The sequence below is a fragment of the Serinus canaria genome, chromosome 8 (genome assembly GCF_022539315.1).
Source record: "Serinus canaria isolate serCan28SL12 chromosome 8, serCan2020, whole genome shotgun sequence".
NCBI classification, from domain to species: Eukaryota; Metazoa; Chordata; class Aves; order Passeriformes; family Fringillidae; genus Serinus; species Serinus canaria.
This window is the reverse complement of record NC_066322.1, coordinates 17,136,071-17,163,207: the sequence shown is the minus strand read 5'-3', so window position 1 is coordinate 17,163,207 and position 27,137 is coordinate 17,136,071. Positions and strand designations below refer to the sequence as shown.

The 27,137-nt window shown below is 42.6% G+C and overlaps 1 protein-coding gene across 1 annotated transcript; it reads left to right on the top strand.

The window, feature by feature from the left end:
* The first annotated feature begins 2,299 nt into the window (after positions 1–2,299).
* On the top strand, positions 2,300–25,311 carry CNN3 (calponin 3). The gene is made up of 7 exons (XM_030226339.2): positions 2,300–2,485; positions 20,275–20,396; positions 20,845–20,911; positions 22,071–22,208; positions 22,658–22,774; positions 23,503–23,649; positions 24,203–25,311. Exons 1-7 carry the CDS (start codon positions 2,429–2,431, stop codon positions 24,548–24,550), a joined length of 996 nt encoding a protein of 331 aa, XP_030082199.1. The 5' UTR covers positions 2,300–2,428; the 3' UTR covers positions 24,551–25,311.
* Positions 25,312–27,137: the final 1,826 nt, after the last annotated feature.

The following is a 27,137-nucleotide window of genomic DNA, read 5'->3' as shown; positions in this document are numbered from 1 at the left end:
CAGCCTTAGTAATAAGAAATGTGGAAAAATAGGACAAAGAGAAGAGATTTACCCATAATGAGCCAGATTGCCAGTATGCTCCAGCTGCTTTGTAGTGCACTGACAGGCTTAAATTTGCTTTGTGTTGTCAGAGTGATGCAAAACAGAACGTGATTTTAACTACACTCAAATATTTCTTGTACAACCTCTTCCCTCAGGGTGTGAGCATATTCCTGGTCACAGAATAAAAGGCAGCAATCACCCAAAATATTGGTAATTTTCTAATCAGATGTTCAGTATCAACAGAAAAAAACCAACAAATTGTATTTGTGCCCTGCTCAGATGACGCAAAACCCCCAAAAACTAGAGGATTTATTTGAGGATAACTTAAATCTAATTGTACAGCAAGAAAATGGTAGGCCGTATTTTTGTCTGCTACTAATCAGGACCATTTTATTCCAAAATTGATGAAACATATAATTTATGGAGCTGAGAAAATCATACCAACTGTAAATGTCTCAAACTTCCCAAGCCACTGTGTATTGCAGCAAAAATGATTGAGAGCATTAACAAACAGGGTCCTGATCCAACATGACTTAAGTCAATGGAAACATTTCCAAGGATTTTGGAGGATGTTGAATCTAGCCGTAAATCACGTGTTCTCTGAGGTTATGAAAGATGAGTTTATCCCAACATGAATGTCTAAAAACTAATGAACTTTCATTATGTTTATGTGAACTGCCATTCCCTCACCCCATTCTTCAGTTTCCTGCTTCTCTTGCACAGTTTCCTTTTCCCAGTGGGTTCTTCAGGCAGTTCTGCTTCCTTTAATTAGGAACAGCCCTGGCCGTTTTCCTTAGAGGCAGTGCAGTGGAGAAGCGGTTTGAGCTGAGCTGATCCACAGCACCACAGTACAAAACAACCTGCGGGCTGCCCTGTGACTTCCTCAGGACTGTTACAGCCCCACCACAAGGCTTTTGAAAGAGCCCCGTTGGCTTCAGCCAGAGTTAAGACCACTTAGTCCTGATCTTTTGCTATGAAATCAAAGCACAGACCTGTACTCCCACGGGATACCAAGTAGGTGGCTAAGTGGGCCACAGCTCCAGCAGCCAGCCTTATTGCCTGCTGTGCCTTATACAACCAGTCCTACCAGTGGATCGTCTTAGGATTTTTATTTTCAAATCTGTTAAAATTTAACCGTATTTGAAAGGTTACTCTAACACTGAAGGAAACACACTGCTGTATTTTCGGGTCAGGACTTCACTCAATGGACCAAGTGTTCACTGTGTACTCGCTTTCCAGAGTGGCCTCAGTGCCGATGCCAGCCGCGGTCCACCGCTGGCTCCCAGGAACGAGCGCTCCCTGGGCTGGATCCGGTGTAATCCCGCTGGTATGCCCAGCACGCAAAGCTCGTGTGTGCCCTGTGCTTTCCACAGAGGGAAGGGACTCCCACGGCTCCCCGGCGGCCACTAGCACAGCGCAGTGCTGTCCTTTAGTGCCTTAACGCTGGAGGGAAGGAACGGGGTGACCCGAACCAAACTCCGGAGGTGCTGGCTCCCGCGGGATCCGTGCCCAGGAGCAAATGGAGTTATCAGATGGAGACGCGGATGAGCCCGTCGTCCAGCTACAGCTCAGCTACACTTGCGCGTTTCTTTCCTCCCTCTTGTTTCGTCTCCCAGAGTTGTTCCAAGTTTCGTATACTCTAACCTTTCAAAGGAATTTCACAACTAGCTCAGTCGCGGCACAGAGCAAGAGAGCGGTTTGCATGAGCGGCCGAGGGTTTCCCCAGCATCCAGCCCTGCCTGCGGCCGGTCCCACTACGCCCGGGCTCCCCGAGCCCTCCTCTCCGGCGGCCGGTCCCGCACAGCCCGGGAAAGGCCCGAGGGCAAGCATCGCCCCGAACGCAGAGCCACCGCCGTGCTCCCGCCTTCCCCTGTCCTCAGCGCCGCCATCCCGGGGCGGCGGGGGCTGCCCACCGCGTGCGGCAGTTCGCTTCGGGGCAGGGGACCCCCATGAGCAGCCGGGCAGCGCCGGACCGAGGCCGCCGGTCCCTTGCCGAAATCCCCCTCCCCTTCCCCGGAGCCGCCGCGGGCCATAGCAATCCGTGGCGGCGGCGCATTCCGCGGCGGCAGCCCTCGGTGCCGGCGGATTCCTTCCCGCTGACGTCCCCCCGCTCCGCCGCGCTCCCCGCCCCGGCCGGACCCCCGGGCGGCGCCCGGCGGCGGCGGCGGGGCGGACCCGGGCGGGGCGGGCGCCCCTCCCCGCGGCCCCGCGCCCCCTTCCCGGCCCGCCGGGGGGGCTGCCCCGGCCTCGCGCCCCGATTGGCGCGCCGTGGCTCCGGCCGGAGGGGAGGGACTAGAACTTTCCGCGGCCGCGGGCGGACTCTCGTCTCAGCCCGGAGCCGCCAGCGCCTGCGATCAGCGTCCCCAGACCGCGGGAGACCGCCGACATGACCCACTTCAACAAGGGGCCCTCCTACGGGCTTTCCGCCGAGGTCAAGAACAAGGTACGGGCGGCGCGGGGCTCGCCGGGCTTTGTCTGCTTCGGGACGGCGGGGCGGGACGGGACGAGGCGCTCAGCGAAGCGGGGCTCCGCTGCCTCCCGCTGCCGGCGGGGTCCCGCCCGCCCCGCGCGGTGGAGGCGCGCAAGGATGCGCCCGTCACCGGCCCGGGACAGCGCTGCCCTTCGCGGCGCCGCTCAGAAAACTTGCGGCGACCGAAGAGCTGTCAGCGCCGGGCGGACCCGTGTGCGGAGCCGAGATTCGCGTCGTGGCCCAGGCTGCACCTGCCCGTGACGGCAGCCCGGGCACGGGACATCCCGCTCGTGCCTTCTCCGCCCGCCGGGATCGGGCGGGGCGCGGCGCCGGGGCCCGCTGCCGTCCCAGAGCCGGCGGAGCGGCGCAGCGGGGCGCGGCGGGCAGGCGAGCCCCGGCGGGCAGAGCCGGGCACGGTGCGGGCGGGCCCGCCGAGCGGCGCGATGCGCGGAGCGATGCGCGGGCGCTGCGCGGCTCGCGGCCCCCCGCGCGGCACATTCCATCCGCATGACATCATGGGCACGGGCGGCGCGCGGCCAATCGGCGCGGGGCCCGCACAGACGCGCATTGTCCGCCCGCCCCGCCCCGCCCCGCCCGCGGGGGCGCACAAAGGCGGCGCGGCTGCGGGCGGGACCCGCGCCCCGCGGGGAGCCCCGCCAGCGGGGCAGCCGCTCCGAGAGCTCGGCGGCCGCCGCCGCGCCGGGGGCGCCGCTTGAAAGCGGCAGAAAAGGCGGCGCTGACAGCAGCCGGGCCCCGCGGCCGTAGCGGCGGGCGCCGGTTGTGCGCGGCTTTGCTGAGGTTTTTCTCTTAGGAACAAAAGGTGTCTCGCGTTGTCCTGTTAGACTGGATGCTACCTTGCAGCGAACAATTGTCTAATAAGAAGGAAAACCTTTGCAATAAAAATTAGACCGCTAAACAAGCGGGGATAAGTTGGTGCTCAGTGTCTTTATTCACAGGCTTAAAATCTAAACGTGGTCTTTAAAAACCGGTTGTTTCACACGCACGTCTGGTTTCAGGCTTCAGCAGATCCCCAAGTCCTGTTTGACTTGTAGCTGGGTAGAAAAGAGAGCTGGGAGAAAAATAGTTACTTTAAACATTGTAATTTATGCTTTACAAAACAACATTCTGCTTTGGTATTTTTCTTTACTGGCTTTCTCAGGATGGTTGTGGGTTTCTGCTGCAAAGTTTGATGACATCATATAACCAAATGTCTTCCAGAGTGGTTGCTTCCAGCATCTAAGCTTAGTGATTTATCTACACCATTACACACTGAAAAAAACCCCCAACAAACAACCCAAACCTAAAAAAAGACTAAAACGTGTTGTGTATTATTGTATGTGAATTAGGAAGAAAGTAGATGCTCTTCTACTTTAAAAGATTTTTGACAAAGTGATGTGGCTTTAACAGTGATCCCTTAATGGGGACAAGATGGGAAGAAGTTCTTTGTTCTTTCTTTCAGTTTCTTATTGCCATCAGCTTCCTTCGGGCCTCCTGAGGAACTGTTCCAAGCCTGTGCATTAGCAGAGGGTTTGAAACTGGTGTAATTCACACCTTAATGCAAAGGCCCTTCTACTTCATCTTGCTGAGTTTTGTTTTGCTCACATTCCCTGCCTTCAATGCAAGTATTGCAGAGGGGTGGATGTTCTGGGGCAGCTCCAGTTTACTTGTTTGTAGGTTTCTGTTGCGTTCTTTGAAAATGTCAATGCAGCAGTGCCATAGAAAACAATCCAAGTGCACTAAAGGCAAATTAACTTGTCTCCTTTCAAAAAAGCCAAGCAAACAAAAAAAGCCTCCAATGAACAACAAAATCTCCAGAAGAGATGTAGCTTTGAGCTTTTAGAATGTTGCTCTCATTGGAAGAGATCAAATTTCAAAGCAATTGTGTTATACAGGTATATGGTGTACGTCCAATCTAGTGTCTTGCTTGGGTTTGTGGGTTAGATGTGTGTTCATCTGTATAATTCCAGAGGACCAGCAGATAATGTCTCTGGAAAGATCAAAAATTCCTTTTCCCAGATTTTTCTGTCTCATGAAGATTTGAAGAATTAGCATTTGAAGAATTCCAACTCTTGGAGTATCAGTTTTTGCTGCCAATTATAATCACACTTTCTAAAATACTGGCCTTTGTGCAGACTATTGTGTTATGGGTTTTTAATATGCTGTTGGGGTAATGTTTGTGAGTTGCTGTAGAACCTCCCTGCTTGAATGATAGTTACTATTAAATTACCCTTGTTTGAAATTTTCAGTGCTGATCTCCAAGCAGTGTTTTTCTGCAGTAAATGGCCAGTTTCAGAGCTATGCTGCCTGAGGGTCCAGCTGTGCTGGATAAAGAAATCCCTTGGTTTTGGTTTTCATTCTTTATTTGCTCATTTGACATTGTATTAGTGTTCAGAGAGACCTTTTGTTCGCTATGGTATTTGAACAGATGAGAAAACGTGTCCTCATGCTTTTTAAGAATTTAATTGAGGTCAGGATTCAGTCTCTAAGCTTTAAATTTACGTCGAGTTTGGGGCGGGGTTGTTTTTTTGGGGTTTTTTGGGTTTTTTTGTTTGTTTGTTTTTTTGTTTTTTTTTTTGGGGGGGGGGTGGGTTTGGTTTTTTTTGTTGTTGTTGTTTTGAGGCTCCACCCTTCTCTTGTTTTGCTCCTTACCTTAGTTCACACTAATATGGTGTCTGGTCTCTGTTAGGGATCTCTTGTCCTCATTCCTGCAGAGAAAGCATGGAGTTTGTGTCCTGGTTCCCAGCTGTAAGGAAACTTGTCTGCATGAGAAATGTGTAGGTAGTCAAACTAGTGTAATGCCTTTGAAGCTGACTCCCTGTTTACTTGAGATCACATAAGATAATTGATCCAAAATAAATATTCAGTGAGGAGCCCTTTAAACTGATTGAAATGGATGCTTTCTTATGCAGGCGAGAAATCGTTTTCTTCCTGAGCAAGGGGGGAGTTTCTGCAGTACGTGAGGTTGACAGAGCATGAGATGGTGATGCAATTAGATAAAGCTGCAAACTCGATTTTATGTTTGTCTCTGATTTATGCTCCATTGTCTTGCTGCAGAAGGTGTGGAGCCAACAGGAATACTGGGCAGCAGGAGAGGTTCTAGTCCATTCAGCTGCTTCCTAGTGGCTCCACCCTTCCCATGGAAGTGTTATTTGTATTAGGCAGGCATTTATCTTCCCCCTCTTATGTTTGATACAGTGCCAGTTTCATCTTCACAAGAAAGTGAGGGTGTGCAGGAGTATGGTTTGTGTGGGGAGTTAAATTTTGCATAGCATTTAGCTGTTCATGTCCCTGACTTTCCCTCTGAGCCATCCCTGTGTCAGGAGGCTTTCTCTGGGCAGTACCATTTCCCAAACTTTTCAGAGGCAGCAGAGTAACTGCGCTATCCCAGCCCTGCAGCTGCCACCCTGAAAGGTCAAGCCCTAGCGAAATGGAACAGGAAGGGAAACAAACTTTATAAAGTGAAGGCTGTTAGACAAATGAAGCCTGTAAACAAAATATCTCCCTGTTTTGCAAGTGTGCAGGAGGGCAGTATCTGCTTTCCTTCTTGAGGGCAAATACAGATTAATGAAAAAGAAAAAGTCTGTGGTGAGTAATGCAAACCAGTCCTAGGTATGATTATTGTGTTCCTCTTGAAATTGCTGAGGAGAAAATTCTTGTCATCTATTTTACCTGCTACAGGCCAAATAAACAGATTTAATTGCTTAGTCCAGAAATTACTCTTTTTAAAATAAATCTTTTTATCTGGGAACCAGATTAAAGTCATTATCTTTCAGATTTTTTAATTAGTGATTTAATAGTGCGATAAGTTCTGGCTGGCTGTGATTAAACTGTTAGCCCCTCTCCTTCTTCTTTCTCGCCCCTCTATTCAAAACAGAAATAATACCCTTTTGCATTCTTAAAATACAACTCTTCCTACCATATATTTGCTTTACCATTCTGTTTCCTCTAGACTATTTTCCTTTAACAAACCTTTAAGTTTGCCCACTGAATTTTGTGAACCCTAGGTAAGAATGTTTGCTGCAGATAAAAGTACATTTCTGTCAATGTTGTCTGAAGTTATACAATAAAAATTGAGACTGTACTAGATAAAGACAGTGAAAACTTAGGCTTTAAGAGCAGAGGAGAATATTTTCTGTCACCTATTCTCTTGTATGTAGACATCTGTGTAACTTTTAAAGAAGTAATATATTTCATTTACAAGTTTTGAATTAAATTCAGATGTTTAGTTTAAAATAAAATCAGCCTGCATGACCATTTCCATTACACAAATCTTCATTTTGTTGCATGGGAAATAAGTAAAAAATCTAATATTTTGGTGCTCTTAGAAATATTTTCATATAAATATATACTGAAAAGGGAATTTCAGAGGAAATAGCAAAAGAATTGAGAGGAGCAAGCATTAAGATTTAGTTTGCTCCAGTTAATTCATGGTTTTCTGATCCTGGCTCTTGAAGTTTACATTTCCTAGCAAAATATCAGTTTCACTGTGGAAAGCACTAAAACTTTTCTCTTTGTGTCCAAATTTTGTATTTTTTTCAAAGAACTGCGAATTTCTTTGAGCTGGATCCAGGCATTGGTAAGAGATCTGCAGTCCAAGTGAACTTCTTAGCTTTGCATTTAATGATACAGTTTTGATAATTAAGTCCATAGCAAAACTGCCCATGAAACAAACGTGACCTTGGAATAATTCCATAGCTAAACTTACAATCAGTCAATGTTTGGCACAATAAACATGCATCACTACAAACACATTCGTGGTATAAAAGAGGAAACCATCTATTTTGTCAGTTAGTTTTGAGATGCATTCTTTTAATGTATCAGCAACCAATTTATGAGAATTCTCAGAGGTGTTTACAGTTTCTCTGCCGATTACTTGTTTCTGATGCTTGGTTTCAGTGACTGACAGTGTGAAATTTTAGTTAATTGTGTTCAGGGCACTTGCTTGAAGGTGGCTGTGCTGCCCTGCCCTTCCAAATCACACCGTGTGCCTTTGCTGGGCAGGCACTCCTGCACTTTTGAGAACGTGTTTGCCACCTCAGTTGCTGAAATCTGACTGTAGCCTCTTGCTGGGAATTTTGCAAAGGATTTTTTATAAAAGGAACCCAGTGAATCACTGGCTTTATTAAACTGAAGTAACTTGTTAATTTGTATTCTCCTAGTGTTAGGTCCTGTGTGTGAAGAGCTGTCATACTGGTGAGAATTGGTATTAGTACAGATTAATTAGGTTTTTTGTTGCTGTTAAACGAGGAAGGTAATCCAGCAGTGGAGAATCTTATCTACAGTGTTTCCACTCATCTTCATCCTTTACTGTCTGTCTCAGTGTGTCTACCTTGATGTGTCTAATCCATTTCCCACTTTTACTGCTGCATTCTCGGGACAAGTCTGTTCTGTTAGGCAGAAGAGTATGGGTTTCCAGTTCTGTGGCTACTTCAAGAGAAGTATTAACACTACAGCAGTAAGAAGTAGCCCTACTAAGAGGTACAGACTGATGGTGATGGCACCTTTGGAGCATTGTGTTGACAGTTCATAGCAAGGATACATGTCTTACCATGAGCAGAAGCAAGTGATTTGCCATGGAAACACTTCTCTTGCCAGCAGCTGTTAGCACCCATTCCTATTCTGGACGCTTGTCTGAGCCCACAAAGAACCAGACTCACCTTGGGGAGCCCTTGCACAGCCCCACCTGGTAGATCTGCGCTGTCCCTGGAGTCACAGCTCAGGGTAGATCAGACAGATGTGTGCAAGGGGCTGCCCCTGGCACATCTGGCAGTTGTTGCTGGGAACCACTGCCACAGGAGTTAGCTGCCTTTGCCCAATGGTTTCAGTGCCCAGTAAACCTTGACCCTTCATTGCCAAGCTGACTCTTATCTTTGGGGCTCCTCAGACCTGGGGCGTGGAGCAGCGCGGGCCATGCTGCTGCTGAGGGCAGGTGTCACTGCCCCTGCTAAGCCCTGGCTGAGGGGGTCATGGCCAGTTCTGCCTCTCTCCTTGCACCCTTCTTTCCAGGAGGAAGGTGATAAATGGCATGGCATAGCCAGGATTAGCTACTGCTGCCTCATGAGCATGGAGGCAGAGGTGGAGCCCCACAGGGGTCTGCTCCTGTGTGGGGACAGAACTGCCAGTGCTGCACCAGCACGGGCACCAGTAAATGAACTGTGAGGGTGTTTGCTGGAACTTTTGGTGTGTTTAACCTTAGTGAGCACCCTGGGTCTGCACTTCCAAATTTAAAGCATTTTCCGTCCATGTATAAGATGTATTAGAGTGACCTTGTTTATGGTGAATTAATAAACTTTTAGTAAATCTTACACTGGTGTTAGAAAATCATAAAACTTGATAAGGTTAATTTTTAAGGATATGAGATAAGTATTTTGCATCCTTTGAATGCAAGCTCACAGTGTACTAGAACACTTCTGAAGAAAGCAAGTAGAGCTTGACAGTCATGACAATTAAATGGGATTAGCAGCCTCAGAAAATAAAAACTATGATTTGCATTACAGCAGTGCTTGCTTGTTTAAAATTTACAAATGAATGTGCTCTTTGTGTGGTTTCAGAGTTAGACTTAGTTTAAAATCTGGAGAAAAATACTTATTATCATCCTGTTGCTGAGTCAATACCCATAAAAGATAGATGGATGGATGCACACATTCTTGTGGGACAGCAGCACATCACTGATTTTTGTCTCACCTTGTCTTTTTTTGACAGAGCATTAATTTGGATGCTTTTTCTTGCCTGCAAATAGTTTATAATTTGCCTGGGAGAATAAAGGATAGAAACTTCTTTGTACTCAGAATTGTCAGCTCCTGTGGCTGGATAACACGGTATACACTGGGCATCTGACACGTCCTTTTAAGGCAAACTTTGTAGAGATTCCCATCCCCTATGGAACTGTACAGGAAAGGCCTTCAGTAAAAATGGGCTCCAGGCCAGGACACGTAGGGCAATTTGAAACAGATTTTTTCTAAGTGAGATCATGTGAAAATCCTTCTTTTTTTTCTTTAAGAGGGACTCATGCTTAAAAATGCTTTTTGTAAGTATCTGATTCTAAACAACTGTTAACTTGTATAGCTGTGTTCAGCAGCAAATACTTTCTTTTGAGTAAATACATTTGGTTCTGCAGTAATGCCTCTTAGTAACTTATGGCATGGTTTCTATTTAGTGGGGTTGAATTACAGTGATTTTCTCAAAAACAGTTTTGACTTTCTTCAGGTGGGTGGTTCAATGTTTGGGACTTTTTTTTTAAAGCAGCAATAACCCTCCCCTCCTCCCACCCACACTCACCCCCCTCCCCTCTTTTTTTCCACCCCTCCTTCTCCTCAAACCAGTGCAGATTTTAGTAGATATTTAGAGGGGAAACATAATAAAACTTCCTGTTGCTGGTACAAAACTGTCTCTTACCCAAAGTGGATGCTATCCTGGATGTGCAGCTGGCAGAGGCTGGCAGGCGTCGGTGCCCCTGGAGGAGCTGGCAGCAAGGGAAGGCCACTGCAGCGAGGATGAAGTGCTGCTGTCACACCACGGTCCAGTGCCCTGCTTGGACTGTCCCCAAGGCTGTGCCTGTCCCAGCAGCTGGGCCAAGCAGGCTCTAAGCCTTGGGAGCCTGAGCTTACCCTGCTCACTGGAACTTGTTCACTCATGGAAACCAGGCTTCAACCATTCAGTGCCTTTGCTGCTTCCCTTCCAAGATCAACCCTCTGTTCTGGGGTCAACAGAGGATTTTTCTTGAGGACTTAATTTAGGCAGACCTTTCATTAGACAACCTTTTGGTTACTGAGTAATCCTTAAGGGGTACAGTGAAGTGAATCAGTATGTGGCTCGTGCATACACACAGGACCTGAACACCAATTATTTGCCTAAATATTTCTGCACTTTCTTGCTATTCTGAAATGCTTGCATGAAGATGGAATCTGATCTACTGAAAATCCTGTCTGAATTATAGATGGATGCTAAACAAATCTTCTTGCCCTGTTTGCATGTTTTTACCATGGCTCTTCCCAAGGATAAAACAGGACATTACTATTGCAAATACCATGCTTTGCTTTCCTGCTAAGAAAGCTCCACCATTATATTGCTTTCCTGCTGATATTTCCGCTGCTTCAGTCTCTTATTTATAGACAGCATTATCTTAGTATCCCTGGTTTTGCTTGAATAAGAATAATTTAATTAAAAAGTATTTTTCTGTTGTCCCTAATCAGTTGGCTGTATACTAGAAGCCTTCACAGAAAAAGGTAAGGCATCAAATACACATGCATTTTGGAAGGGATTTGGTTAGAGTTAAACATTCATGGTGAAAAGCAGCTCCTGCTTTGCTGCTGACATGGACCCCAGCAGAGTATTTCCCTTCTGTGTTGAGCATGGGCAGAACACAAGTCAGAGCTCAGGCCAGTACACACCAACAGAAGGATGTGTTGGAGCAGGACCTGTACTGCAGCTCCTGTTCAGATTCCCACTGTGTGACCAGCCTGAGCTGCCACTGCTTTGGTTCACTTCAAAACACTGTGGGGGATCAGTTAGAAGTTCCATTATATATCATAATTGCAAGTCAATACTGTGTTAAGTCAGTGAAGCATGTGTAGTTCAGGCACATATCTGGTGTACTAAGACTAAATGCTCTTTGCCTAATTTTGCAAGAAGTTGTTCCCTCCTTGCTGACGTTGTTGTATTAATCATGCCCTATACAAATAAAAAGTACAAGGAATTTTTGAAGCAAATAAAGACTAATGCCTTTTTACTATGGTCTGTCTTGATGGCAGCCTTTATCATTAATAAATGATGGTATGAAAATGTCTTTGATATGGAAAGCTACTTTGATTTGAAAGAACCTAGCTGGTTTTAAAAAAAAGTAAACTATGATTGTGAGATTAAATATCAGCAATAAAGCACTCGTCTTTGAATGGATAGAACAGGATTGGAACAAAATATGAGTAACAAATTAAAGTTCAGTCAGTGCACCTGAGCATTTTGTTCTGCAGAACAATAATGGAACCTTAAATCAGTGAGGATTGAGACCTCTCACAGTCATTTGCAGCCCAGCCTTGCCCTCACATTCTTCTGGGTGGTTATTTCAAACCTACTTTCACTTCAGGAGTGCAGCACAGTGACACCACAGCTTGCCTTGTGGCATCCTGAGTTTTGGATGCAGTGTGTATGTGCATCTCCTACCCACCCCCAGCAGTGACAGCTGCTCTTCCTGCTTGTGTTGAATTGCTGAAAAATAGTGCTTTAAAAGTTTCTACAGGATATTGAATCAGAGTCTGTTACTTTGGAGTTTGTCTTTTCTGCTTTCTTCTTTACTCATAAACTCCAGTGTAACAGGCTTATGGCTTCATTTGTACATTACTAAAACGCATTAAATAAAAGGTTGAGCTACAAGTTCATGTAATCATAATTTGTGGTTTTTTTATGAATACCTGTCACAGACACCGCAGTGAGCCTGTTCAGCTAATCTGGGTTGAAGGAGTTAAATGGGTGCAGGCTGACAGGCAACCAAGTGCTGTCAGTGGGTTGGTGGGAAGCCCTGAGCCCAGTATACTGGGAAATGCTGTGACCTCAGCAGCTGCCCTGTCATCTGTGCATGTCCCAGTCACAGCTGTGCCTGGCATCACAGCTGGCAGCAAGGAATTGAGTACCTGAGCTTACTGGGTAGGGGCAAATTAGAGCAGTTTTGAGGTTTGCCTTTGGAAAAAGTGCTGAGAAAATGCAGCATGGACTGTGCCTTCGTTGGAGAGGCAGAAGGAATGTGCATTTTGAGTAACTTTTATAGCAACACTTGAAGTGACTGACTTCAGCTTTCTTTAGCCAAGTTTTCTGGGAGGTATGTTTGAGTTACCAGTTACCTGCTTGCTTCTGTAGAACATACTCTGGTTTGGGTAAGTGAAGAGGATTTGCAGAGAAGAAAAAAGGTGTGGAGAGAGAATGAAAGAATCAGACTCTGCAGTCCTATTTAGGAGGAAAATTTGAAAGACTTGTCTACAAAGTTGGGCCTTGGGGAAAGGCTACTGAGTCACAATACAGTTTGCTTGTAAAATTACATATTTGAAAGCCATTCTGTTGGGGAGAAAAGTAAATGAACTTAAAAGAATGTCTAATTTCCTGGGCTTCTGTCGTAGGGATAGATTAGAAAAGTGATCTGAGAAAGATTGAGTGATCATTGATATTACTGTTTACGTTTGCAGGCTCCTTCTAGGCTTTGAGAACTACTGTTCCACCAGAGTTACAGTAACAGTCTCAAGAGATGCTTCCTGGGTTACTACTGGAAAAATGAAATTGTTTTCAGATGCCTTGGAATTTTTTTTCTGTTTATGCACCAGATTGCTCTTTATGATTTTTTCCTTTCTCCAACAAAAGAACATGAACTAGGCATCACTGAGGCTGGTCAGGTCACCAGGATTTTCCATGCAGCACTCAGTGTGTTGTCTCAGGAGACATGCTCATGATGTCAGAGCCTGTCCAGATTTGCTGTGTCATTTCAGTTGCACTGGGGCTGGGTTTGAAAGCAAGGAGAATTCCCTTCCCATCAGGGACTAACAGGCTTTTGTCCATGGGGTTGGATCAGCTGTGTCTTGGCTGAGAACAAATTTCATATCCCAGTGGATTTTTGAAACAAAAAACAGTAGTGGTTTAAAATAATAGATAGTGGGTAGTACTGGAACCATGCTCTCTGAAGGAGTATAAACAGTTCAGCAATATACAGACTAAAGAAACAGAAAAGGAACTCCATACCAAGAAGTATAAAGTATGGTGGCTTGACCAGAAGGTGCTGCAGTTGACAGTGGAAGCTGATGGCTGATGGCTAAGAAGAATTGGAGTTACAAGCCAGAAAATTGTGACTTTGGCAAAACATGCCATGTTGCACAAGAAGTGCAAGAAAAACTGAGAATGTGTTAGAAGTGAGGGTGTTGCAAGTACAAGAGGGAAGCAGCAGTCAGTCCAAGGGCAGGCGTGTGTCCGAGCTGTTGGTGTGCTCTGGGGGAAGAGATGGTAGCACTGGCTTCTTGAAAAACTTGCAAAATGTCATTAAAAAAATCCTACTGGACAGCCAGGGAGTAGAACACTCAGCTGATCTGGCAACAAGCACCATGCATGACTGCAGGTATCTGTACTTGTAAGATGACTTGGAAACTTTGAGGCATGGTTTGCTCTCACTTCACAGAGTTTAAACTGGTGCCTACGGGAAAAGTGCCAGGAATTTTGGATTAATGCTCATCCATCTCTTCTTTTAAGATTGTAGCCTAAATTTTGATTTACAGAGAAAACAGTGAGATGTTGGCAGGGTATCAGTTACGCTACACATTAAAAAAAAAAAAAAGTTGAATTTTAAGCAAAATGGATACAGCTGTAAAATTTTTGTGCTAAGTAGCATTTTGGGATGTAGTAAGATCTTCCAGTGGTAATGTTAATGCAGTGTTCTCTGCCTTTCTGTACAACAGTTCATAATGACAGAAAAAAATGCACCTTCAAATACCAGGGCATTCTGAGTGGTGGCTTTGAGTTTTTGAAGTACTTTCCTCTTTGGTTTCCATCTGCATTGTCACGTTCCTGTTACATTTGGGGATCTTGGGCACAATTATGCCTCCTGTGACATTTGCTTTTGCATGCAATCCAGGTCAACATACATGAAATTAACAGGAAATTTTAATTTGTTCTTATGATGAGTGCTCATTGGGTTGGTACTTCAAATGGCAAGCTTTCCTTGATAATCACCTTGGTACCAAATCACTTCATCTTATCCACTTTCAGTAAAAACCAAAACTTTATATTTTTCCAGTCTTGGGTACCCTGTCTCAACTTACAGAGTGTGCTATTTATTTATGCTATGACTAAATAATCAGTGATTATGTCCTTGCCACTCTGTCACCTCTGAAGCTGAAGATTAGATATGTGGAGTAATCTGTTTACACCACTGAATTTTAACCAGAAAGTTCTAGCTTGCTTGTATAATTAATTTTTTTTTTAAATCCTTGTCCCTCTAATGGGAAGAATTGACTCTTTTGTTCCTTTTTCTTGGTTATTCACATAGCCACTAAGCTCCTAACACTTTTCTTCTCCCAGGTATTTATCTGTGTAAATTTTAGATAGGTGATTCAAAAGTGTGTTCTAGAACAGCAGGTGATGAACGGAATTCTGGATAACAATTTGGCACTGGCTGTGATCTGCCTGACTCCCACTTCTGAGCAGTAAGGGCTGTCAAGAGCTTCTTCTGCCTTGATACCAGGAGAGAATTTTGCTTTCATCTTTCCCTGTGCCATCATAAACCCCTAAAAGGGGGAGGAAAAATATTTCATCCCAAACTACTGCCAAGCAAATGAAAAAGAGGTATCAGCATTGGTATCTTTGGCCTCTGCAGGACAAATTGCTGCTGAAGGTAGTGCTTATTTCAATGCAAAGGATGTTTGCAAAGGCAACACTGAAACCACAGCAATTCAATTTCACTCAGACAGTTCTGAATTAATAAAGATTGAAAAGTTGATACAGGAACAAATTGCTGCTTAAAATTGAAACTGTACAAGCTTAGGTCTTAAAACCCATAGTTTTTAATTTGTTGTTTTTATTTGCTTTCAGTAGTTTATGGTCTAGATGTGTAAAAGTAAAATTAGTATTAAAACCCCTGGCTAAACATGGATTAAATTCTGTACAAGATGAAAATGTTCCTATACTTACTAAAAATTCAGTAAGCTTTCTCTGCTCAATCTTGTTTTTTAATTGAAAAGTTAGTAATTTTGTGTCACTTAAAGCAAGAATATGGGCCAGACCAAATTTCTCCCTATGGAGACCATTAAAATCCAAATGTTAGGGCTCTATTTTTCTGTCCACTGGTGAAAAAGCATATATGTAACCTCTTCCTATGCTACCTTATCTTGGAGTGAAGTCCTGGTTATTTCTCTTGCTGTACATGGCCCTGTACTTTATCTACCTTGGAAAACCAAAATGTACAACCTACTTTGCTGCAGTTTTATATGTATATACATCATTAGTTTTGTCAACAAACACAGTTCCTATAATAGAGTTGTTGATGTACATTGACAAGCACATGCTTTTTTGGTTGACACTTATGACAAGGGAGAAGTTTTTTCAAATGCTTACTAGTACTTTAAATTTAGTGTGCTGCACATTAAACCTTTGACTCCTGCTGGGGAGGGCAGAGAGCCTGCAGCTTTAATCAGAAATTTCATCAGAACTGAGAAGTGCAAGCTGTTATGACATGATGTTTAACTACAAAAGTTTTATCTCTTATACCTGCTTTTTAGCTTAGTAAGATTTGTGTTTGCTAGTCCCAGTGTAAAAAGTAGTGCAGTGTGCTTAAACTCTTCCTTGAGATCCTGTTACAGTAATTTTCCAGAGTAGCAGCAATGCAGCCAGCTGAACTCTCAAACTGGAGATCTGGCACACACGGAGCCCTTAGCGTACAGTGTGTACTGTGTCATTTGGAAAAGATTAGTATGAAAGGACAGCTCAAAGTCCATATGATAACAGTTATGGTGTGAAGTACTGGTTAACATCATCACTCAAACTAAACATGCTACAGGCACACTGAGTAACTTCAAGGGACACAGACAGATCACTAAAGTTGGCCAGCAGAATTCTGTTGGCTTCCAGGAGTTCATGAGCTTGATAAAAACAGTGATGACTGTTACTGTCCCTGTACTACACATGGAGGGAGGGCTTTTACACTCTTAAGATCTCCCAAACAGGAAAGTCCTGCCTGAACAGAACTAGGTGTGAAGTTGCCAGAGGAATCAAGTTCAACCCAAGGATTCCAGCCTGAAGCATACATTGGCATAAACACAGGTATATCAGTTTGTCATAGGCAGGTAACACCCAGCCTTTTCCTTCCACAACCTTGGATCACCTGTAACTTTGACCACTTTTTGACCACATTAGTTTCCTTTCAAAGATATTTCTATTAAACCTGTATCTCTGAAGCACCAACAGAAAGCAACATCAACAACTTTATGTATCTTTTGACATTTGTCAGCAGAAAGAAATGAACAGTTGGCTTCCTGCTATCTCATATCAAACTTCTGCAAATCTTATATTCATTGCTACAATTGAATCAGTATTCTGAAACTGTAGGGGTTTTTTCATGGCACAGATGATACTTTGAATGAAGCTGCTTAGCTACTGCTTTCATCTTCAGTAGACAATATTTTCTTTTGCTGTAGACTTGTAAGATTTAAGTATCTTCCATGAAGGTTCAGTATTTATAAAGGATCAAATGTTGGCATATTTTTGATTAGTAGTAATGGAAAAAGACATCAATTTTTTACGTTCATATCAAAGCCTGTGGCTTCACCTCATAGATAGCAGTCAAAGGAAAACTGGAACATCTCTGATATCCACATGTGGAAAATATGAAATATTCAGTAAGAGCCTTACATAACTTCTGGTTGTGCCATTGGGAATAGAAGAGCTAAGAATTCAGAATAAGTGTAATGCCTTATTTCTGGTAGTATCTGACCTGTCACACTCCCTGTTTAATCCCTTCTCACATGTTTAAAGCCTGATTTGAAAGATTCCACATCTCTTGGTTTTCAGGTAGATTGAATACAATTTGCAGAGAAATTAGCACCCATTTTTACTTTTTGTAACTTAGTTTCCCACCAGCTCAAAAATCAGAACAAAAATAATGTTCTTAGTAGCAATAAGAACCCTCCTCATGTGTATAAGTGTTTTTTACTTCCTGTCTCTAAATAACCACTGTAGTGATACCCCAAGGCAATTTAAAACTTCTTGAAAAGCTCAAGATTTGAAACATGGTAAAGTACTCCAAGATAAAGGAAACATCCTTCAGAAGTGATAAAATTCCACCTGATTACTTCTAAGGTCCCCAAGCAATGGGGTCAACAATTTAATATTCAGTTCAGCTGTAATCTCACATATGAAATGCCCTTATTATTAAATGAGGAAAATTTCTGACTTTTTTTTCTTTTGTCTGCCAAGAAAGATTAAAATAGCCACACTTGCAGAAGTCTTTAGGGTTCTCACTCTTACTGGCTTCCATATTTACTTTTTCTTTAATACTGGGAGGGAAAAGATTAATCTTTAAACTATGTCTCTTGGTTGGTGATATGATTACAAACTTAATTTCTTTTTTTTTTTTTAATTGCCAGAGTTTAAAAGTAAGTTAAGTGGTAGAAACACAAGTCCAGTTCTATTCCAGATGATTTCAACTGCAGGATGGCTAACACTGTCTTAGGCTACACTGAAACTGCCTAAATTTTCAGAAAGCACAATGTTCATTATGTCTGTAACTAAAGAATTGTGGGGGACATTAGCTCAAGCCCTGCTTTGTACCCCCATGCATGCTGGAATGGTGATTTTATCACAGTATGAGCTCTCAGCATATGAATGACCAGCCCAAATTACCTGCTGCCTTCTAACTGGAGCATCAGAATAGAAAGTTCTGGCCTTTCTATAAATCCTGTTCCTTCACTTGAATTGGGGTACAGAAAAAAATTATACACTGCATGTCTTGCCTGTACTCCTAACTTAAAGTTTTGTGGGTGAGGTCACTTTTGTGAGATTTTAATAGGTTCTCTAAAGTGCAAGAAGAGTACGATGCCACAATTCAGTCTTTTGGGGAAGATGTCCTGGTATCTTTCTCCCTTGCACATGTATTTATTTTCACACAAAATCTCTCTGGCTCAATTCTGTCCAAGACTACTTCTTTTCTATCATGTTGAGCAAGCTAGTTGGGTTCTGCCAGATGTTCCTGGGGAGACAAACTAAGGATGTGATCATGTAAGCTTTGCTTCCAATAGGAAATAAAAATATCCATGAAAAGTCATTTGTAGGCTAATCACCAGGTTAGGAAGGAGAAAGATGACAGTTGACTTTTCATACACCCTTTTCAAGATGTTACCCATGCCTTGCTCTTATTACCATCACTGGAAATGAATGTGGTTGTGCTGCTGCTGTGCTAAACTTAAGGGATTGCAAGGGGGACTGTGTGCCACCCACGAGATGAGACCACGGCCATGACCTTTGAAGCTGTGAGCTTCAGTTAGCTTTTCTAGTCTGCTTCTAGTCTTAGTAATATCCAAAAGGTGTGATTAAAAAATAATGATATTTTCCTTATCATCTTTACAGAATGGTGCACAGAATTTTACACCTTAGTCAAGATCTGAATGTAGGAAGGGGTTAGTCCATTATCCTGATCTGTAACTAAGGCACCATGGCACCACTATTACAAATAGTCTAAGGAAAATAAGTATTACTCAGACAAGGTTTTGAAGTAAAGCCAGAGATACAAGAATTTTCCATTCCCTTTAGAAGAAAAATAGGGAACAGAGTACTGTAAATTGTAGTTTGGTCAGTTTGGAGTCAGGGATTACTAATGCTAGCCAAAATGTAGCAATTGCCTCTATCCAATTCCAATTCAGATCTGTTGGAATTATAATCTCCTTCAGTATAAATATAGCTGCTAATAGCTGGCCTTTCTTGGCTGAAGTCTTAAAACTTTATGTAAAAAGTCTCAGATGTACATTTTGATCTAATGTGAATGGCTGTACACGAGTTTCTTGTTTGTAAGCAACTGGTGTAGCTGAGCTGACTTCCTACACCTTAGAAATACTGCAGGTGCATTCTGTGCTTGGCTGTCAGCTTCTCACAGTAGCTCCCTCACTTCCCACCCTGCTCACTGACCCATGCAGGACAGCTAATGAAGGTGGAAGTGCTGCCAGCCTCTGCACCAGTGCAGGTTATTTATCCCACACAAACTTACTTTGCAGAAAACATAGGGATGACTTCAGGGATAGAATCCATTTTGTCCAACTTGCCAATATTGAGAAGGATTGCAAAGGTGACAGGTTTAGCCTGAAGGAAGTTGGAGCTGCTTTTTGGTGCATTCAGGGGAGGGGAACAAAGGGCAGAGTGAAAGAACACGGATGCTGTTGACAGCTGGTGGTGTTGAAGTTCACTGCTTTGAAGCATTCCTTTCACATGGATTGATTTCTAGTGACTGAAGCATAAACTTCCACACAGAGTAGTGCAGTCTGAACATCTGGAAAATGAATTTTTAAGTCATCTTTCTAACAACTCTAGGCTTCTGCTTGATGCCTTTAACTTCAAAGATTATTGAAGGTTTTCTTCCTTTGCAATTAAAATATGAGATCACGGTTTATTCCAAAAGAGTCTTCCAGGAAGGTCAAAGAGAAAAGAAACAGCAGGGATACTAAAGGTTAACGATAAACCAAGACACAGACCAGCCCCCAGAATCCCCAGTGAGACAACTTAATGTTGTAGCAACAAGGAAAAAACTTACTAGGTCATCTCCATTAATCATAAACTAGCTATAAAAGTAAACCCACTATGATCTTCAGCTGAACAACTTCAAATCTATTATATTAAAATTTCTCACGTAGAAATTTACATATGAGCAGTAGAACTGATGGCATGGCAATTCAGAATATACCATTTCCCTCCCTTACTTCCTGCCAAAGTATAACTTGACTCCTATATTTTTTCAAAAATCATTCCTCTGTAGCTGACAAAAGACTTTTCAGGAGCTCCAGGAATTCTTACTCAAAGAAAAACTGCAACATGCTTAAAAGTGCTTTTTCCAAACAGATCTTGAGTAAAGACATGAAAATTATAATTAAAGGGACAAAGTACTTTCATCTGTACTTTGATGTATAAAATACAGTTTAAAAATCCAGCAATAAAATTACTGGATGACAGCTATAGCATACTCTTAAATGGAATTGGGGTGGGGAAGACTTGGAGATTTCTCTCCTGAAGTAACTTTCTGACTGCTTGTGTTACAGATTGCCCTGAAATATGACCCCCAGATAGAAGAAGATCTGCGTAACTGGATAGAAGAGGTTACAGGGCTGAGTATTGGTGCAAACTTTCAACTGGGATTAAAAGATGGCATAATCTTATGCGAGTAAGCATTTATTAAGTAACCTTATTTTTAGGTGTTTTTTACTTTCAAGGAACTAAGAAGGGACTTTCTGAAGATTCCCCTTGAAAAGATGTCAACAATTACAGTCAAAGATGGCTGACTGTAGGGTGGGAGACAACTTTTTGGAAACTGTTGGAAAAATGAACACTTAAATCTCCTCTATATTTCAGCTAAGATTTTTAAGTGTTTCTAAATTTAATGGCATAGCTCATTTCTATAGTAATCAAATGGCACACAAAAATTCTTACAGTCTGTTAGACTTGTGAGACCTGAGAACTGAGCTATTCTACTGTATGAACCAAGAAATTAATCGTTTGATGAAACTAATGCAACTAATAAAGCATGAGTGAAAGTATTATATAATGCCTGCACAGATGGTATAAGGATGAGACTTATTGTTTAAGCATTTCCCTCTTTTTCACCTCCCCAGGCTTATAAATAAGCTGCAGCCAGGATCAGTGAAGAAAATTAATCAATCAAAACTAAATTGGCACCAGGTAAAACAAAAAAAAAACAACCTCAGAACTACACCTTTAACCCCCTGAACCCCCAGACAGTACTTCTGTTTTGTATTACAAATTTGCTGTGAAAGTGGTACATCTTAAATCTTAGTAGCACCAAGTTTACATATGATACATATCTAAGAGTTGAGGATGCTGCAGACATGAACAGTGTTTAACAGAAGGCAGCTACAGCTGAGGTGGTTCATCAGTGGCAGTTGAGAACCTGTATTTAATGGCAGTGCTTTAGCTGTTCAGGGAAGTCAGATGGAAGAACAATCTAGAGCCCTATAGGTAGGCCTTTGCCCAGTTAAAAAAAAACAAAACTGTTTTTTTTTTTATTGAATCACAACTGAGTTTTCCATCCAGGCAGTGCTGCAAGGTATTAGGTCAACAGCCTGCCTAACCTAGACATCTCTGTATGCAGTATCCTCCTGAGAAGGTATCTGGAACAAGCATTGGAAGGGTTGCTGCCTAGAATTACTGCCTTTGCTGTTGCTGAGTCTAGCTTAATACTGTTATGTCAGCCTCCTTGTTTTCTTGGCATTGAACACTTCTAAATATGGGTGAGGATTTTTGTTTTTAAAGTTTTAATACCTCTTAAGACTTCAGAAGGAAAGAAGAGATTCAGTCCTTACTCCTTGTGTTCCGCACTGCTTTCCAATTTCTACAGCACATAATGCTAAAAGTGCTAATAAACTTATTTGTCCCAGGAGGTGAGCAAGATAATGCCTTCGGTCCATACAAGGATCCCATCCACATAGTTCTGGTTTTATTTTATTCAAAATTAACAGTTGCTGCAGTCAAATAGCATGGATACTATGTCAGATTTTCTAATTTTGAAGCAGGTTTTAGATTAGAATTTGTCTTGGAAGGGACAGACAGTTGAGACAAGTCTTATCAAAGCCCACTCTAATAAAGTATATGGTACTCACTGATGGAGGGATGCCAGGCTGGATAACCTGATTTCCGAAACCAGTATTAAGGCTAACAAAAACTTCCCACCACTCTTAATCATGCCAACTGTTTCGTTCACTTTGCGTGAGGCAAAGAGTTTGAGTAAAGCAAACAAACCAACCAACACCAGAAGGCTTTAAAATGACTTAATTTCTGATCTGAAACACTGTAGAAAACTGGCTTTTTTGTTTCTATTTAGCTGGAGAACATTGGGAATTTTATCAAGGCCATCCAAGTCTACGGTATGAAGCCACATGACATTTTTGAAGCAAATGATCTTTTTGAGAATGGAAATATGACTCAAGTACAGACTACTCTAGTGGCACTGGCAGGTCTGGTAAGTATTTGTACCTCTGGAGTTGGCCCAAATCCACATGCCAGTTCAGATGCACCTTACAACCCCTGTAAATACAGAAAACAGCATCCAGCCTGTCAGGAGAGGACAGACAGTACTGAGCCTGAAGTGCAGAGGTTGCACTTCAGAGAGCTGTGTGCTCCCACATGCCCCAGGGAAGGCTTAGAGTTCAGAGTGAGGGTTCCTGACTGCTTCCATGTGCATTCACAGAACAGGGCAGGCTCACAGGAGAGCACTAGTCCCTGCAGAATATCCTTTTGACCAGCATAGCTTTGGAGTGCTGCCTTCAAATGGTGCGGGGAACTGGTACCTTCTCTCAGCCCTGACAGTCTCATGGAGACAGACCTGCTTGTGGCAGCCCAGGCTTTGAGAGTGGAGACAGAAAATACACTTCAAACACTGAATATTCTATTTTCCCTCTCCCCAAATAGGCAAAAACTAAAGGTTTTCATACTACAATTGATATTGGTGTCAAATATGCAGAGAAACAAGCACGAAGTTTTGATGCAGGAAAACTAAAAGCTGGTCAAAGTGTAATTGGCCTGCAGGTAAGTATGAAATTCAAATTTGCAGTAATTTGTTACATTTGAGAAGAGCTTTCTTGCTTTGATTAACTGGGACATTGTGCAAAACCAAGTGCAGAATAACAATATATTCTTATCGTGGGAGGAGGAATGAGGGAATGAGGTTTTAATTCTTGTAAGCAGTTGATTGGCTTTATAAGCTCAAGTCTCTGCCTGGAAGGTTGGTTGTTTGTTTTAAATCTGCTGTAATAGTGATAAGGGGGAAAGGAACAGCTAATATTAGCAGCAGCATCTCTGTCTTTTAAGGTGGTTTTAAACTAGGAGTCTTTGGATAGTTGAAGTTCTTTGTATGGTAGAAACTTGGTTTTTTTCTCTCCTCTTTCCTTAGTAATTATAAAAGCCAAAGTAAAATCTTAACATTCCTGTGGTAGAAAAATTGTGGCAGTATAAATCAATCATTACTGTCCAAGGTAAAAGGTACTTTTAACATTTTGAGGGCATCCATTCCAGTTGCAATGCAGTCGGGCCTTAGGATGACAGTTGCCTTTATTTTTCCCTTCGAAACTTTTGTAAGGAGAAAGGGTAATATATTACAGGTAGTGATCAAACTACACGAGGAAAACAAGCACTAAAATTACTTTTTCTTTTTGTCAGCCATCACAGTTACCAACCATATTTTTTTTCCTTAGACTATGCTTAATGTACAAATGAAAATAATTTCTTCTGTCCACTTCTTCCCTCCCCCAATAAAGATGGGCACCAACAAGTGTGCCAGTCAGGCAGGCATGACTGCTTATGGAACTAGAAGACACCTCTATGATCCAAAAATGCAAACTGATAAGCCATTTGACCAGACGACGATCAGCCTACAGATGGGCACTAACAAAGGAGCCAGTCAGGTAAGCAGGACTGTGTGTGACATGCAGGAGGGACACAGCTCTCAGCCCAGTGGGACAGGACAGCCTGGAGTGGTGCCCAGTGGCAGAGTCTAACAGGCAGCAGTGAGTGGGTACAGTTCAGCTGTGCTCTTTTGCAGTATTTGAGGAACTTGAATCTCTTATCTTAACCAGCGTGTTCTGTGCTGAGTGTCTTAAGGCTTAAAAATGTCCCGGTGCTTCTAGAATTTCCTGCTGGCAGTGTTATACCAGGAGAAAACAGTAACTTCATTATAAGTATTAACTAGACAGAGACAAAAAATAAATTGCTTACTGGCACTACCTTAGTCAGAATGCTTAGTATATTCTTTCCAAAGAGGAACATAAACTGGACCTCTCTGAAAGGACTTTCTTCTGTGACTCACCTACTAGTGAGCAGATGTTACTGCACTGTGTTTTGTTATATTTTAATTTCTACTTTTCAGCACTTTCAGTGAGGCATACTAGTTAAAATCATAAATCTAGTAATCACAGCTCTTGACCTTCTTACTGAACCTCTACAATCCTGTTTTATTAGGCTGGTATGCTGGCACCAGGTACCAGGAGAGACATCTACGATCAGAAGCACATACTACAGCCTGTGGATAACTCAACTATTTCGTTACAAATGGGTACCAACAAAGTAGCTTCACAGAAGGGAATGAGTGTGTATGGGCTTGGACGGCAAGTGTATGACCCCAAGTACTGTGCTGCACCCACAGAACCCGTCATTCACAATGGCAGCCAAGGAACAGGAACTAACGGCTCAGAAATCAGCGACAGCGATTATCAGGCAGAGTACCCGGATGACTACCACGGGGAGTACCAAGATGACTATCAAAGAGATTACCATGGCCAGTACAGTGACCAGGGCATTGATTACTAGCTTTGCATCAAAAGTTCAGTATTAGTCGATTATTTTATTCAGTAAGAACGAAACTAGCCTTGTGGAATTGTTACCTGTCTTTCCTACACACTACGCTTAATGTACCTAAAGAAATACTGCCTTACATACATTCCTTTCTCCTTTCTCTGCCCTTTCCCTGTCTAGTTGCCTTTAGTGCTGTAACAGTTGTAGTCTACAGCATAAAAAATAACTGCATATGAAGTAAAAGGAATACTGTGAAAGGGGGAGTGCTCTCATACAGCCAGGTTGTTTCGTAAGGAGCTATGCATTCTCACAATCTCTACTTAAGTAGGTTTTTACATACCAAGTTAAGCCTTCATTTTGCATATTTACAGCTTTTCTCTGGAGGAGATAAAAGAATCTCATGCTTAAAGTTACATGTGGTCTTTGCCAATTAAATTTAAGATATCTCATTAGTGATTTAATATCATTGCTATGTTTTTAAGGTATTGTTTGCTAATGTTAAGTCCTGCATTAGACATAAGTGTGCATTCGTGATTGTGTATTCATTCCATTATCAACACTGACCAAACTTAGAAATAGTTGTCTTACTAAAAAGGGAGCTTGTACAAAGTCTTGAGCCAACAGAAGTTCCATGATTGATGGTGCATTTGCCTTTTATTGTGCCATAATATATCCATGTAGAAATGCTTTTTTCTTCCTTGAACTGTATTTATTGCCACACTTCTGAAACTGATCCCATTGTATTTTTATAAATAAATATTTTTTTCTTAAAGGTACGTAGATGATCTTGTCTCATTTGTTATGCTACCAGTCTTAAATATCAGATGTCATAAGAATTATTCCCAAATAAGCATCACCTTTGACTATTTTAAGGGTAATGTAGAACTCCTTTCTGTTGCAGTTTGGGTTCATTTTTTTCCATGGGATTTAATCTAACAATCTTGTAAAAATCTCTCAGGAATGAGTGTCACTGACTTAATAGGAGAGGAATGTTGGTCCTTCACAGCTGGGTTCACTTCCCCTCTTCATGACTCTGAGGTTATGACCAGAGATCCTTAGCTGCTCACTAAATCCCTGCCATTTTCTCAAGGCAAACCAGGATCACATATATTTATTGTTGCCTCTGCTTCAGCCTGTTGCCTTTATACCATCACTTGGAGAATGCAAAACACTGTTGCTTTAGATTATGTAAAGACACACACAGTCTGTGCCTGCTGAGTACCTGCAATCCCAGGTACTCAGTTACTAACAGCAGAGCTTTATTCCTAAATGGAGGATGCTTTCTTCCTCAGCATGGAGCGCAGAGAAGCTACGCTAACTTACCTGCGCTTTTTAAAAGGAGGAAAAGGAGCATGTGTCAATGGGGGCCAATGTTGCAGTTTCTAACTTCTGTAAAATAACTCAAGGTTATCTTAAAAGTGTTCACTGCAGTTTAAATGTACTACATTCACATATTAAATGTTTTACATTTGCAAGTTCTGGATTTATGAAGGATTTTTTTCTCTCAAGACTGGAAATTGTTTGTGCATGCTCCATTAGTTTCTGTCATCTTTGAATATGATGTGGTGATCTTTCAGCTGACCTATTTGTTGTGTAAGTCTTAAGCTTATTTATTTTACAGAATTTAAATTAGAAAGGCTTTCTAGAGGTCATTGGTCCAAGCCCTGCATCTGAGGCAAGAGAATTTTTAGCAACAGATCTGTTAAGACCTGCTCTTCCTGAATGATACTATTTCTCCCCCTTCAAAATAGTAGTTCTTCATTATTTAGAACTGTTGTATTGAATGCTGAAAAGCAGTTCTACAATCAACAGCAAAAGCTTTTTTGTTTTTATAGTTTGGGTTAAAGCAATCTCTTTTTGAAAGCCTGACCATTCCCTCCTTCCTTCTGAAGCCAAAACTTAGGTTTTAAACTACTTGCCCCTTATCCACTTAAACACAGAAGAAACAAACAATACACAAGCTGTTGTTGGTGTGCATGTTCATCCACAGAGAGATCCAGTGGAATCACAACTGAATTCAGAGTCTGAAGTAAACACCGAGCAAGACCAAAATCAAGCTGCTTTGCTTAAAACAATAGGCTGCAATACTTAGCCATTTTCTAGTTAGCAGGCACCAGTAGTCCCTATTTTTAAGTAACATACTTATAAAAGTACCTTTCATCCTGCTGAATCTAATCCTCCATAGCTGCAGGAAAGATGAGTCCACACTTACTGGGCTGCATTGCCGGAAAGGCATCAGATGATTGGAAGTGGCTGAGCCCAGCCTCAGAACCAGCAGGAACTGTATTCCCAGGAGCTGTGCCTCCATGCAGCCTCCTTCAGAGCTGCCTGACTGCAGCCTCCTTCAGAGCTGCCTGACTACCGTACCTGCAGGGGAAGGCAGCCCTCAGGAGCAAGCACTAAATAGCATCAGCTTCTGTAGGAAGCTTTATCACTCTAACTCAGGTGGAGGCTCCTGCCATGCAGGAATGCTACAGCTGGAGATTGTTGACACAACTGCCAGTGCAATGCATGTAAGATTGGGAGGTCTTGAGTTGTAAATGAAAGCTATAAAGCTATGCTTTCTGTACAAATGTAATTAAAAGCTGTGTATTTGGAAGTA